General features: G+C 45.5%; 1 protein-coding gene across 13 annotated transcripts in view; it reads left to right on the top strand.

Annotated features, from left to right (window-relative positions):
- The window catches only part of SMG6 (SMG6 nonsense mediated mRNA decay factor), a 220,316-nt gene that overhangs the window by 91,166 nt on the left and 114,628 nt on the right, over positions 1-14,522 (top strand). For all 13 annotated transcript variants that reach the window (XR_004972925.1, XM_036341029.1, XM_036341028.1 and 10 more), the window contains 2 exons: positions 7,108-7,224; positions 9,250-9,418. Coding sequence is in view for 12 of the 13 variants with exons in the window: in XM_036341029.1 (XP_036196922.1) it covers positions 7,108-7,224; positions 9,250-9,418 (286 nt within the window). In the remaining variant the exon portion in view is untranslated. The remainder of the gene's footprint in view (positions 1-7,107; positions 7,225-9,249; positions 9,419-14,522) is intronic.

Raw genomic sequence — 14,522 nt, 5'->3', positions numbered from 1 at the left:
ACAAAAAACTTTGCTAAGATTTTGGTCGTAATTGCATTAAACATATATATCTCTGTGGGGAAAACTGACATCTCTACAGTGTTGAGTCTTCCAATTCATGAACATGGTAAGTCTCTCCATTTATTTAGGTCTTTTTTGATTTCTTTTATCAGCATTTTGTAATTTTCAGTATAGAGATTCTATACATATTTTGTTAGGTTTATACCTAAGTATTTTATTTTCATTGGCATTATTGTAAATGGTACTGTGTTTCAAATTTTGGTTTTCACATAGTTGGTATCTCAGAACTTTCTGTGCGGAATTTTGGTTGGAGTAGTCTGAGATTTTCATGTTTATGGTGAAGGAGGATGGATCAGTTGGAGTTTGAAGCTTGTATTGCAATCATTTGAAAGCCAGGTATGGAAACTAGGAGTATAAGAGCAGACAGACTTAAATTCAAATCCTAGTTCTAACACTTATTGACTCTGCGACCTTGGGCATGTCATTTAACTTCTTTGAGCCTGTTTCTTCATCATAAAGGGAGAATCCTACTCCTTTGCAAATCTTTTATAAAGCTTTGAGATAATATATATAAATGACTTTGTGCCTAACACAGGTCTCAATATATCTTAGTTATTATTGCTGGCCACAGTGGAATGGTGTCATTTATGGTTAGGATTCACAATGAGAGAAGAAAGTGTACCTGAACAACAGACATTTCTTGGACCACTTCATCGTGCTACCTTTCAAGGATGTGAAGTCTTGACATAGCTCTTTTCCTCAAGGAGCTTAAAACTTTTGTTGTGAAATAAGTTGCATGTATAAAAATTCCAGGGTGAGGTACACTTGTTAAGTTCCACATACACAGGGCAGACAGTGGCACATCAAAGAACTTTCTCTTTCTGGGTTTTGTTGCCCTTTTGGACCCTGTTCACGGAGGTGGCTTCTGAATGTTGTTGGTGAGAGAATATGTTGAGGTGGGAGGGGGTGTGTACAGATTTAGGGGAAGGGAGTCATGTGGGAATATGTAATTAATTTTTATACTTTCCCCAGTAAACCATCGACCCTTTTTTATGATGTCATGAGGGATTCCTTAATTTTGCAGCTGCTTCCTGGTTACGTCAGAGAGGAGCCTCTCACCCCACAGCCTGGAGCTGCACTCGTACAAGAATTGGAAACAAATGAAGTGCTGAATATCTAATAGCTTCCACAGGGAGAGCCAGTTCAGACTTCCCAGGCCTCCTTATGCAAGGTCTTCCTCAAGTATTTCTGACCCCCTGAGGTGTCTTTGTTCTGGAAAGACAGGACTGGCCCAGAGCCAAGTGGGCCAGAGCCTGGGGACTCCTTGATGCATGCCTCCTTCCCTCCCTCCAGGTGTTCTGCAATCCCAAATTCCTGCCCCTTTCCTGGATCTCGTTTGGTGGGTATTATCCTTCTTTGAGGTCTCAGGATTCTCTACAACCTGCCGAGATTATCAGTGAGAGAGTTTTTGACCTGTTCTAGTTCATTCCTTCCCTCCCCACATATCTCCATCCTCTCTTGATTTTCTTTCTGCAGCATTTTTTACATCAGTCACTCTTTTATAATCCACCTTCCACCTTTCTTATAAGAAAGATGTGACATTTATTTGACATTATAAAGTTTATGAAGTACTATACATATAACTTCTCTTAATTCAAAATAAGTTCATGCCCTCTTAGTTTCCCAACTGGTCTCCCTCCCTGTTACGCTTTTCTAGCTACCCATATCTGTCTTACATGCTTTAACTAGATTAATTGTCGTGCAATACTCACCTGTGCTTCATTCAGAAACCTTGAGCAAGTAAGTACTTTCCTCAGTGCCTGTCCAGTCCAGTCTGTGTTCCTTGCTGTGGCGGTGCAGGCCCTGTGCTTTGTGGTCCCCGCCACACAGCAGGCTGAGTACAGTGCTTGTCGTCTGGGAACGTTCCTGGTGTGTCCCTACCTACATGTCTCCTTAGTACACGCAGTCCCTCCTGTATCCTGCCAGTCCCATCTTTGTTTACCTTTTGCAGCCCTGCTCCCAAGTGCTCTCTTCCATGAAACCTCTGATACGCACTAGCTGGAAACGATTTTCTTTCCCTCTGGTGACAGAAAGCATCTGTTTCCATCTTCCTTATGCATGTGATACATTGTCTTGAATTGTAGTTATTTGGGTATCTGTGTATTCTTTCTGTCTTCTTTATTAGATTATCAACCTCTTATGGACAGGATCCTGTTTTCCTTTATATCCTGCAAAATTGGGCCCCCAAGTAAATATTTTTTATAATAATGGGAGAGGTCACTTGGTTAGGAGGTTGGGATTTCTTTTGCCCCCACATCTACCCACTAAAATAAGTTTGTGTTTTATAAACCTAGAAAATCCAGAAGGAGTAACAGGCATGCCAATAAGGGCTCTTAGGGAGGAAACCCTCCACTTCCTCTGTCTTGGTTGGGGCTATGCTATGGCTTGCCTTCTACCCAGTCAGCCTTCCTATGTTCTGCCATTGTGCATGAATAATATTTTTAGGTGTATTGGTGCTTGAGTCTTCTGACTCATTTATTCTCCTTAAGGAATGGAATTATGCCCTGATGGCATGGACATCTCTGATTTTGCTCTGAGATTTTGTCTGGTTCCTGTACAATGACTGCCTCCCCCACCTCCTCTTCAGTCAGCAACTGCCACAGAGAACTAACTGTGTGGCTCAAGCAGCAGCACTTAGATGCTCTCACTGCCCACTTCCTGTACACAAGGAGGTTTTGGTGGGCTGCTCAGGAACTGTGCCAGTCCTGTGTCTGACTGGTGACTGACTCATGAGAAAAGCAGCCTTATGTCTGAGACATAAGAGCCAACAAATCGCCTCCAGGTGGTATTCGTTTGGAGGTGACTGACCATTTATTTCCTCTCTTTGGGAAGAGCCAGTGGGGAGAGAATCCGTGAATAAGAGGTCTTGCCTGCATTCTTCTCCAGCTGTTAGTGAAGCAGCCAAGCATTCTCTGCTGGGATGGCTAATGGTCCCCAGTGCCCTCTGAATCCCTTCTGTTGCTGTCAGGGTATCAGACCTATGTGTGTCATCATCCTGTGTCTTCCCTTCATTACTCTTCTTCTCCTCTTGCCAGGAAGCTGGCTGTGTGCACCAGGGGAACTCTGCTTGTTTCATTGCTGCCAGATCTATTTATTTTTTTGACCAGCCAAATCTCATCCCTAATGATACTGGTTTCCTCCAAATCTGTCCCTGATCCAGGAGTAGATCAGAAGTGATGGTTCTGAACTTCTGTCCCTTTGCTGGGCTTAAAGGGTCCACACAGGTGGGCCGGCCTTTCCTCCCCTCCTCTTCCTTCTCCACCCCTCGTGCCTCACTCCCATTTCCTGCAGGAGGATGCTTTGCCATCCTGGAGCCGTCAAGCACAGCTTTGCTTTGGCAGCATCGTCGCGCACACACACTGGTTGGAGAGGGGACGTGTTTATCACTTTTCCTGGAGATTATCTGTTTAAGCACTTCTCTGACAGTTACAATAACAAGGGCAGTGTGTTGTGTTTCCCAGCAGAAGGACACTTGCTGTTGAAAGATGTATAGCACTAATTAGAAATACATAACATCCGGCCACATGGCAGCCTTCTCCCGGTCGCTCCATTTCCTGATTTCATACAACTTTGACGACAGTTGGTTTATGTTTTCCATGAATATGTTCTCAGAGAAATGAGAAAGTCTCCTTGTTACATAGGAGCGAGAAGACTATTTCTGCCTGAGCAGGTATTTGGCCACAGGAGTAGTGGGAGCAGTGGTCACCTGCCCATCTGCGAGCAAGTGGGAAGGGGCAAAACCTCAGGTGACTTTCTTGTTAAGAAATATTTTTGTCTGACTTCCTTAGCCAAAACCATCCCCCTAAATCCTGAGCAAGCCTGCTTTTGGAAAGAAGGGGAAAGGCTGTTTCACAATGTTAATGAGTTCTTCAGCTCATGTCAGGCTCTTGCTACCTGACACAAAGCCAGAGGAACCCAAGCAAATACCAAGGCAAACAATGCTTTTTCCTTCCCCACCCCACATCATTTGTTGGCCTGGCCCAGCCCAACTCTAGGGATATATATGGGCATTCATCAGACTGGGGCCAGTTTCCCAGGTCTGGCCCCAAAGTGGGTGGACTCTGGGAATCCAGATGCTGTTTTCCTATCTACTTGTATAAGGGTGAATACTTTTCAAGGAGTGGCATCATATGGCTTCTAGCCCATAGAGGCCCAATTGAGGTGAAGAGCATCTCTTGAAGGTACCATAACACTTAAAATATGTCTCACTGAGGCACTGGGTTTGAGTTGCCATGGTTACTTGGTAACTAACTGCGTGTGTTTTCCACCTGATTGAAATTACCTACAGTTTCAGGGTCCGTTTCATTTGTAGCCGTGTTCTCCACAATACCCAGCACAGGGTGGAGCACATTGTAGAGATGGGCAGGCCTTTCAGAAAGGACTCCATATGAAGTGGTCAGTCAGAGGGCTGACTGAGATATAGGCATTCCGACCCCCCAGATAGCTGTGATAGTACCTCCTGTGTGATCAGAGCAGAAAAACTTAGTGGTTTGAACCTCCCCATCAGTTGGACAAGAAACCCAGCAGTGAGTGCTATCAGGCCCTTTCCTGGGAAGATGGGAGACTGGGAAAAAGTTGAGGTGATACAACCATGGCCAACAGCAGAGCAGTCATGAAGCTGCCTTTTAGCTGCTGCTCTGAGAGGTACTTGAGCCCTTCCAGACCTTTACAGCAAAGAGGCTCCAGTTTTTGCTCCCCCCACCTGGTCTCCAGACCTTATTGCAGGAGGCTTAAAAAATGAGCAAACCTAGATCCCCTAGAGGTCATCATTAGTTCTTAAGCAGTTTATTCTCCCCCTTGGACCCTAGCCCCCACTGAGAAATAGTCTAGCCTGATATTGCCATTTGTTATAAAAATAGAAATGGGCTTGGTGAAACCATTTCCCCCTGCCCCATCTTATTCTTATCCAGGCAAATGAGAGTGTCTTATTATAACCTTGGGCTTCTCAAAATACTAGTCTCTTGGAGCTAAGACCCCTCCCACCCTATCCCTTCTAAGGGCCTTGTATGTGCAGGTAACTTCTGCCTAAATGCCCAGTTGGTGAGGGGACACTAATGTGTATTCAGTGTGTGGTCTCCACTTGTCCTATCCTAGTTTCCTCTGGACTTATTCACTCCATTCCAGGTTTTGTTGCTCATTAGAGGCAGGCTGCTGGTAGTGCTTGGCAGGAGCCTGAGCTGAGCTGGGATGGTAAGTCTAGACAGTGCTGCTGCCTATCAAAGGGGACAGGGCAGATGTTGGCAACTTTTCTTGGGATGGCTTATACATCTTCCCCTTTCCTACTTTCCATGCTCTCTCCTCTTGGTTCTTGGATGCTTGTTTTCTGTCTTTAAACAGAGGTTTAGGGCCTTGCCAGTGGTGATCTATTCTAATCACATGGATTGTTACCACTTCCTTACTGCCTGCCACAGTAGAGTCAGAAAGTGAGAGGGTGATGCTTGGAGCCAGTGGGCATATGGTAGGATGGCTGGAAAGCCACAGTAGAATTGCTACACTGATGCTATTCATATGTTGGGACCTTCTGAGCAGCAGCCTGCTCTTTCTCACTTCCATGGCTTTCTGAAGTGGTTTGGAGCTGACTTTGTGTACCCTAATTGTGTTTGTTCCTGTGGCAAAGACAGTTGGGAGTAACTGGTTGTGTTAGCATCTCCTGCAGTAAAGACTTCAGTTAGGCCTCATTCGACAAGACTGGTGTCAGTGAGGAGAGTGGGAGGGGGGGCTCTCCCTCGGTTATCAAGGTTAAAATGCAAGCAGGGACAGAGATCAAACATGTGGCTAATTATCCTTTTAACACTTGGAGATTCTGAGCTCTCCCCTGTATTACAGAGGGAATTAACAGATTAACTGTTGCCAGAGTGAGTGAGTCTGGCCCCTGATTTCATCTGTGTATTGGTGTCTCTTCCTCTGAGGCTGCAGATTGGATTGCTGCCTCCTGTTTGTCACCGATTCCTCTCAAGTCTGGATGAAGTGGCTATCAGGAAGAACCACTCTCAAGGAATATGTGCAGGCAGCAGTTTGGGGTGTATATGTAGCTTCTGCCAAATAGTAGCTCCAGCCACCACCAAGGTGGCTCCTTTCACTGAGCTGTAGCCAGAAGGAAGTTAGCCAGGCTGAGAAAGTGAGGGGGAAAGGGTGTTAGTGTTGGGAGCCAGATTTACCTTTTAGCCATAGGGAAAAAGAATTTGTGAAAATAAACTCTTAACGCAGATTAAATGCTTATTGTGTGCCATACACTGTCCTATATAAAAGCAATTCATTCAATGAAAATAGATTATTTGTAAGTGTCCTGTATTCTCTTAGAAGGAGGAACGTAGAGGAGGTAAGGATAGAACCAAAGGTTAGTGATTCAGGAAGATAACTTTTGAATTTGTATTTTTATTATCTTAATTGGTGATTGTACTCCTGTTATGCATACATTAGAGAGACTGAGTTAATTAAATATGAGTTCTTGTTACTATGGCCTCACATTATCAGTAGCCAACTGACTAAAGGTAGAGAGCCTGCAGCTCCAACTGGAACTGCCCACCTTGGAGTAACTGGTGCTGAGGAAGTAATATGATGCAGAATTTACATAGTTGATCCCTATAATACAACCTTTAGAGTACTTACCAATACACCAGGCACTGTGGTAAGTGCTCCAGGTACACTATTTTATTTATTTAAAATATTTTTATTGATTTCAGAAAGGAAGGGAGAGGGAGAGAGAGAAACATCAGTGATGAGAGAGAATCATTGATTGGCTGCCTCCTGCATGCCCCCTACTGGGAATGGAGCCAGAAACCCTGCCATGTGCCCTGACCAGGAATCGAACCCTGACCTCCTGGTTCATAGATAGATGCTCAACCACTGAGCCATGCCCACTGGGCTAGGTGCACTATTTGAATTAGCCTTACAACTACCCTTTGACAGAGGCACTGTTACCACCCGTGGTCTTGGGTGAGGAAAAGTAGCTCAGTGATGTGATGGGGATGTACACTAGTGAGGTAGGAGAGAGTAGCCCTTGACCCCCAGCATATACTGATGGGAGTTTCATTTGCCTCTCCTCAGATTGCTTCTCGGAGGAGTGTCGCTCTGTGATCCAGGAGCAAGCCGCAGCCCTGGGTTTGGCCATGTTTTCTCTCTTGGTGCGGCGCTGCACCCACTTACTTAAGGAGTCTGCCAAAGGTAAGCAGATGAGGGGCTGGGCCCCCTGACTGGTTGGCTTTCCAGCTGCCTGGGTCCTGTCCCAACAAACTCAGATGCCACGCTGCTTTCTCAGTGTTTTCACCCTCTGTCCATTCTTTTACTTTCCAACACCCCATCTACCTTTTGCCCACCTAACTAGTCCCACCTCCTTGTCCAATCTGATTACCTTTATGGCCCTCTTTTCTCCTTGTAAAACTATTCCCTCCTTTTTTTCTCCTTCAGTAGTTAGGATTTATACTGTACCTCTAAGCTGCTGCGAGTTCCTGTCACTTTAAAAACACACAGAAAAGTGAATTTCCCTTTTTGTTCATAATTGATGTTTGGTTTCCCCCCTTTATATGTCTTTCTTTGTCTGGTGGGTACTATAAAGGTTGTGGACCAGCCATATTGGGAGACCCACTGGACCAGAGCAGGGACTTTTTTTTATTTAATATATTTTATTGATTTCAGAGAGGATGGGAGAGGGAGAGAGAGATAGAAACATCAATGATGAGAGAGAACCATTGATTGTCTATCTCCTGCATGCCCCGTACTGGGGATCCAGCCTGCAACCTAGGCATGTGCGGGACCCTTCAGTCCACAGGCTGATGCTCTAGCCATTGAGCCAAACCAGCTAGGGCTTCAGGGACTTTTTTTTTTTTTAAATATGTTTTTATTGATTTGAGAGAGAGAGGAAGGGATAGAGAGATAGAAACATCAATGATAGATAAACATAAATCAGCTGCCTCCTGCATGCCCTCTACTGGGGACCAAGTCTGCAGTGCCCTGACCCGGACCTCTTGGTTCATGGGTCGATGCTCCACCACTGAGCCACACTGGACAGGCAGCAGGGACTATTTTTATCCCTTGGGTTGTGCAGTGTCCTGTATCCTTTAAGGCTGCCCTTAGAATTCAAGCCTGATTGCTGAGGTGTAAGGCAGGGCTGAAGGTTGTACCTTCTCTCAGCTCCTGGATCAGTACTTGTGAATAGTTTGGCCCCTCTGTCATCCTCCTGCCCCATTAGCTTTGTGACTGCGTCCAGCCTCTGAGGCTGCCTTTTATTTTATTATTTTTTTTGTTTGAGGGATGGTGGAGGTAACTTTTAATTTGGAAACAATTACAAATTTATAGAAAAGTTGCAAGAATTACACAAAGAACTCTTACCCTTCACCCAGATTCTCCAGTTGTTAGCATTCGACCATATTTGCTATAAGTTCTCTCTCTTCCCATACACACGCATGTACTTAGGCTTATTTTTCTTCTGAACCTTTTGATTCTAAGTTGCAGACATGGTAGCCCTTTACCCCCAAATACTTGATTGTGTACTTCCTAATAACAAGGACATTCTCTTACATGACAGTACAGTTATCAAAATCAGGAAACCAACAGTGATATAGTACTATTATTGAATCTACAGACCTTATTCAGTTTGTACCAATTGTTCTAAAAATGTGTGTGTGTGTGTGTGTGTGTGTGTGTGTGTGTGTGTGTGTGTTTTTCTGGCCTAGGATCCACTTCAGCATCACACTTTGCATTTAGATGTCATATCTCTTTAGTCTCCTTCAATCTGGAATGGTTTCTCAATTTTTCTATGTGCTTTATGACCTTGACATTTTAAAGTGTACAGGCCATTTATTTTTTAGAATGTCCCACAATTTGGGTTTCTCTGATATTTCCTCATGATTAAATTCACGTTATGCAGTTTTGGCAGGAACTCTGGTACCATCTCAGTACTGTGTTGAAGGAAAGCTGAAACGGGGGGTGAGCGGCCAGAATAGCAACTTCAACCAGGCCACAGGTGGAATAGAAACAGCTGTCTGCAGGGGCAAACCCAGTGCACTAGTTCTCTCTTTGTCCTCCCTTTCAGAATCCTCTTAGGTGCTGATACTTGTCCTTCGCTCCTGGGCCCAGATGTCCTGTGGACTTGGTCTCCCTTCCCTAAGAGCTTGCTGCAGCCCCAGCACCCCAGGCGTCACTCGGGGGCCACAGCAGACATAGGCCCAGTTCTCCCCTTTGCCTCTGCAGCTCAGCCATCCTCTCCTGAGGATGAGGATGACCAAGATGACATCAAGGTTTCTTCCTTCGTTCCGGACCTGAAGGAACTGCTACCCAGTGTGAAAGTCTGGTCAGACTGGATGCTCGGCTACCCAGACACCTGGAATCCTCCACCCACATCCCTGGATCTGCCCTCACAGTGAGTCAGCCTGCTCATTCCTTCAGCACTGCTGGCCTTGGCCCACCTGTGTTCCCACAGCTCCCCTCCCAGTTCTCTTCTTTGTTTCCTCTCCCCCACAGCCCCTTGTTCTCTCTTCCCTCCTCATTTCAACTTCGGTTTTTCCCTTCCTTGAACATCTTCCTTGTCTCCTGATGTTTTAGGTTATTTTTGCCTATGCTCTGGTGTATTCCTCTTCCTCCTCCTCAGTCTCTCTCTTTCTCTCACTCCATAGGTTGCTCTGTTTTGTTCTTTTTCCCTACTCTTGCTCACTCATTCACTTCATATTGTTCATGCTCACTGTTTCTGCAGCCACCTCTTGAGTGTCAGTGTGTGCGTGAGAGACTTTGTCTCCCTCTCTCCCTTTTACTTTATCTCTATACATCTTTCAGGCTATCTCTCACTGCTTTTTGTGCTCTGGTGCACTCTGTCTGCTTGCTTGCTCTCACGACATTGTAGTGTATGGGGAGGGATGAGTGCATGTACCTCTTTATTTCACTTGCTTCTTTCCCTTTCTCATCAGCATACCCCACCCCCAACTCCCTGTCTGTGTTTCAGTGTGGAGTAGATGTTTATGCCTGGGTATATCTATGTAGATTTTTTGTGTGTGTTTATATGACTTTTCTTCCTTTTTAAAAAAAAAATTGTGGTAAAAAATGTATATATAACGATAAACTTAATAAAAATATATGTAACAAATTTGCCATCTTAATCATTTTTAAGTGTACAAATGGCTATTTCTTTTGTCTGTATCTCCGTGTGTGTTGTATCTCTCTGTGTGCCTGTCTGGGTCTGGTTGTCTCTATGTGTCTGAATGTCTATCTATATTTAAGTGTGAGGGTCTGTGTGTTTCTGTCTCTGGAGATCTATTCTAAGGGTCTTTCAGTGTACCTGTCCATGCCTCTCTGTGTATGTGTCCATGTGCTGTGTTCATACCTGTATCTGTATCTCAGTCTATCCTTGGGTGCATGTGTCCCCAGGGGTCTGTTTCAGTGTGTGTCTGTGTCCATATCCATGTCTGTCTGATTTTGGGTCCATGTCAATCCATGTCTGCTTTGATCCTGTCCATGTTTCTTTGTGTGACTGTGTCCTGTGCATGCCTAAATGTCTGTATACAAGACTACCTATACTGTGTTCGTGTTTATTTATGACTGTGTCTCTCTGTTGGAGGGAGGAGTTCTGTATATGTGGGTTTGCCTGTATCTACCTGCCTCTACCTGCTTCACCTGTGTCTCTTCGCCTGCCTCTGTCTGCTTGCCTGCTTGCCTCTGTCTCTCCCTCCTGCCTGTTTCTGTCTGTCATGGCTTGTCCCTGCCTGCTTGCCTCTGTCTCTTTGTCTGCCTCTGCTGTTTTTGTGTCTATATCAGGGGTTAGCAAACTACGTCCCATGAGCTAAGAATTATTTACATTTTTTTCATGGTTGAAAAATATTAAAAAAAAAAATTTCATGAGTCGTGAAAATGATATGAAAGTCACATTTCAGTGTCCATAAAGTCGTATTGGAACACAGCCAGACTTATTTGTTTGCACTTTGTCTATGGCTGCTTTCATGCTGCACCAGCAGAGACCTTATGGTCTGCAAAGCCTAAAATATTTACTGTCTAGCTTGTTACAGAAAAAGTTTGCTGACTCCTGATCTATATCCATATTTCCATGTGTCCCATTCTTCTCTGTATTAGTGTCACAGTGTGTGTATATTCGTGTTTGCACAATATTGTCTTAATGTATCTGCATGCAGGTGCCTATCTCTGGTCAACTGTTGATTGTCCACCTCTCTTCCTCCTTCCTTTCTCTTTTCCTCCTCCTCCTCCTCCTCCTCCTCCTCCTCCTCCTCCTCCTCCTCCTCTTCCTCCTCCCTCCCCCTCTCCTCCCCCCCCCCCCCCTCAGTTTCTCGGTCTCTGTCTTTGCCTCTCTATCTAATTCTTTGTTCCTTCCCTCTCCTTTCCACTCTTTGTATTGTGGCCTCTGGCAGGAGTAGTGCACTCAGAGCTCCTCTGGCTCTCTGTTGGGTGTGTATGTGTGTGTTTGGTAACAAGCATCCATACCCAACATCTCATCATTCTCCATGCTCCTCTGAGGGGGAAAATACTGGAGGATACAGTGTGAAGACCTAGGCTCCTACAGAAAGCATTTCTAGGGAGTGGGGTGCTTCTCTGGTCTGGGGCCATCCATGTGAGTCTCTACTCGTAGGTGACCCACAGAGGGAATGCTGCAGCAGAGATTTCTAGCCAGCAGTTATTGATCTTTCTATGTGCACTGTGTAGTCTAAACCCCGCCCCGCCCCCCCTCACCTTTCTCAAATTCCTTTCTTGTTCTTCACCCCAAGATGCACCCTGGACTGTTTGGCCCTCTTTCCCTACCTCTCCCCTGTCTCCCCCAACTCTAACTCTGTAACTGAGTGAGTGAGACTCACAGCATCAGACAGTCCTCTACATCCTTTCTGTAAACCCTCCTAGGTTTTCAAAATGCACTCTAGGCTGGGGCCTCAGGAGCCAGGGTTAAGCCCTGAGCTGGGCAGCTGGGGCCACACAAAGGAACTGACGGATCTGCTAGCTAGGGGTCAGCTGTTTCCCAGCCATGTTCCCCAAAGAGTTAACATGTACAGCCTCAAACTTCTCAGGCTATTAATCTATAATGCCGACTAGGTAATTTGCAATTTTAGAAAGAAAATGACAAAGGCTCAGCTCTCCCAGGTATCTGAAGACACTGCTTCTGAGCATGCGCAGGGTCATAGAATGTTCCTCCCTTCCTTTCGTGGGGTGGAGGGTGGGGAGGCAGACTCTTTGTTTTTGGAGCCTGGGTCTTTCCTGGGTCACCTCACCTCACACCCACAAGTCCCTTAGATATGGTCCATCCCACCCCTATTTACCCATATCCTGGGCCATCGGGCCTGTTAACTCTCTTCTGCGGCTGTCTCCTTTCATCCCTCCTCTTTTGTTTGGCTGAGGAAATGGAAAGCTCACACAGGAAGTGCTGGGCCTCATTTGCTTGAGGTACTGAGTCTGTTTTTTCTTTGGATGCTGCAGCAAATGGCCCGTTGCCGGCTTATGCAAGCTGCTGCCCATCTTTGGGCAAGGGCTCAATCAGCAGCTGGGCACGTAGTCCTGAGCTACAGCCATCCCCAGCTGGGCTTCACCTCCTGGGCCACAGAGAGGCAGAGAGGGTTGGGATACTTGACAGATTTGCTTAGCTTTTTTTAAGATTTTTTCACAGGGGGAGCAGATCTGACCAAATAATATATTGAATCTGATTGCCCAGTAAACAAGTTCCTGTAGTTGTGGGCATCACTTACTCTCTGATGAATCCTCGAGGCTAGAGAAGTCAGTATGGTAGAGAATAGAGTTCTCTTCTGCACTCTCTGGAGGGTCAGCAGCTGGTTGTCTCTGGAATTAAGTTTAAGCATAAAGGAGGGACATTGTTGTCCTGGTGCCTGACCACAAGGTATGGTGGTTTGAGGGTTGGTGCCACTGCTGGACAGAGCAGACCTGGCCTGACCACCACTGAGAGTAGCCCTACCTCATAGCCTTCAGATCCAAGCACTGAAGAAGTGGTATATAAATTTATCTTCTTCCTTTCCAGTTTCTCATATGGCTGCCTAACACTTACTGAGTAAATATGGTTGAGAGATTGGCAAGGTATGATAGCTCTCTGGGTTTCAAAGTTGTGTCTTATGCCTACTGATCTTTCATTTTGTAGAGCCTTTTCTTTAAGGCCATAAGGAATGATATACTCCAGATAGTTGTGTAGATGTCAGAATAGTAACTCCTCTGACATTCTTAAGGTCCTTGTGTGATCTTCATTTTGGAGGGTTTAGGAATGCTCTCAAGAGAGTAGGAAGGAAAGGGTTTCCACTTAACACCTCTGCTTTGCATGCTTTTATTGGTCTTTGCCTGAATTGTTCTCTACGAAGACAAATTCCTCATTGATAAGGTGACCAGATAGCCTACATTTTAGTTTACTTCTCCTCCAGAATCCCCCACACCCAAATTGTCTCTCTTACACACTTGAACCCTTATTTAATCTTGTTCCCTGTCTTTCCTTATACAATTAGAGAATCATTTTGAAGTGTCCTCCACATTTCTAGGGATATTCCAAAGCTTATTAGTCTCCTTAGTTCTCTCCTTTTGTCCATATTCCTCTTCTTTCTGGTCATATCTACTTTTCTGTCAGTAGCCACTTAGGCATATGTGGAACACTTAGGGTGATAAGGGCAGGATTTCAAGGCCATTTGTGCCTTCCCACACAGTGGCACTCAAGCATTTGTGTGCTGGGTCAGCATGTAAGTAGGTTGACTTCCCATTTGTACCTGTTGTAATAAGATGGCTTTATATCTCAGGAGGTTTTGGTACAGAGGATTATAGCAGGGTGTGGAAAGTTGCCTTGGGCCACTGTAAGAAAGTGTCAACTGCTTTGGTCTATTTAGAACAGACCACAGTGTTTGGAGGGGCCATCTACTTATGGGGTGGTGGTGAGGGGGGCACATTTCTGTTCCAAGCCTCTTACTAGAAGGGAAAGGCAGCTACTCTCAACCTTAACAAGGGAGCATGAGTGAAGTTGTGAATGTCAGGTGATAGAGAGGAACAGAGCAACAGGCTTCCACAAGCCTGAGCATAGTGACCTCTTGCATCCCAGGACCTCTGGCAAGGCTAGGGCAGTGGGACAGCCTACCTCATTTCAGAGTCTCTGCTGAAGCCAAATCTTCCCTCATCTTGATCTCTAGTTCTCAGTAAGTGAAAGAGTCAGGGGACTTTGAGAACATCCAAACCTAGCCCAGCTGTGGCAGTTGGTTTATTGCTTTCAGCTGGTACTTGAACCCAGGTCCTGGTCTTGGAGGCTTTCCCAGGTTTAATCCCCAGAGCTTTCTCTGCAGCTGTATGACACTGCGCTGACCCCGAATGAGGATAGGAAAATAGAACCAGTGCCAAGCCAGAGTCTCTTTTTCATTTGGAGTCTGGCTGTCTGCCCATGACCAGGGTTACATAATGGGAAACATAGCTGGGGCTCTGGAGAGCCCGCGTTTCACCAGGCTGCCCAGACCTTAGCATTCTGATGCTATATATCTTCCTAATTGTAGCTCGGATGCATT

This window comes from Myotis myotis, unplaced genomic scaffold (genome assembly GCF_014108235.1).
Source record: "Myotis myotis isolate mMyoMyo1 unplaced genomic scaffold, mMyoMyo1.p scaffold_m19_p_17, whole genome shotgun sequence".
Classification (NCBI taxonomy): Eukaryota; Metazoa; Chordata; class Mammalia; order Chiroptera; family Vespertilionidae; genus Myotis; species Myotis myotis.
This window is presented reverse-complemented; position numbering and strand designations above follow the sequence as displayed.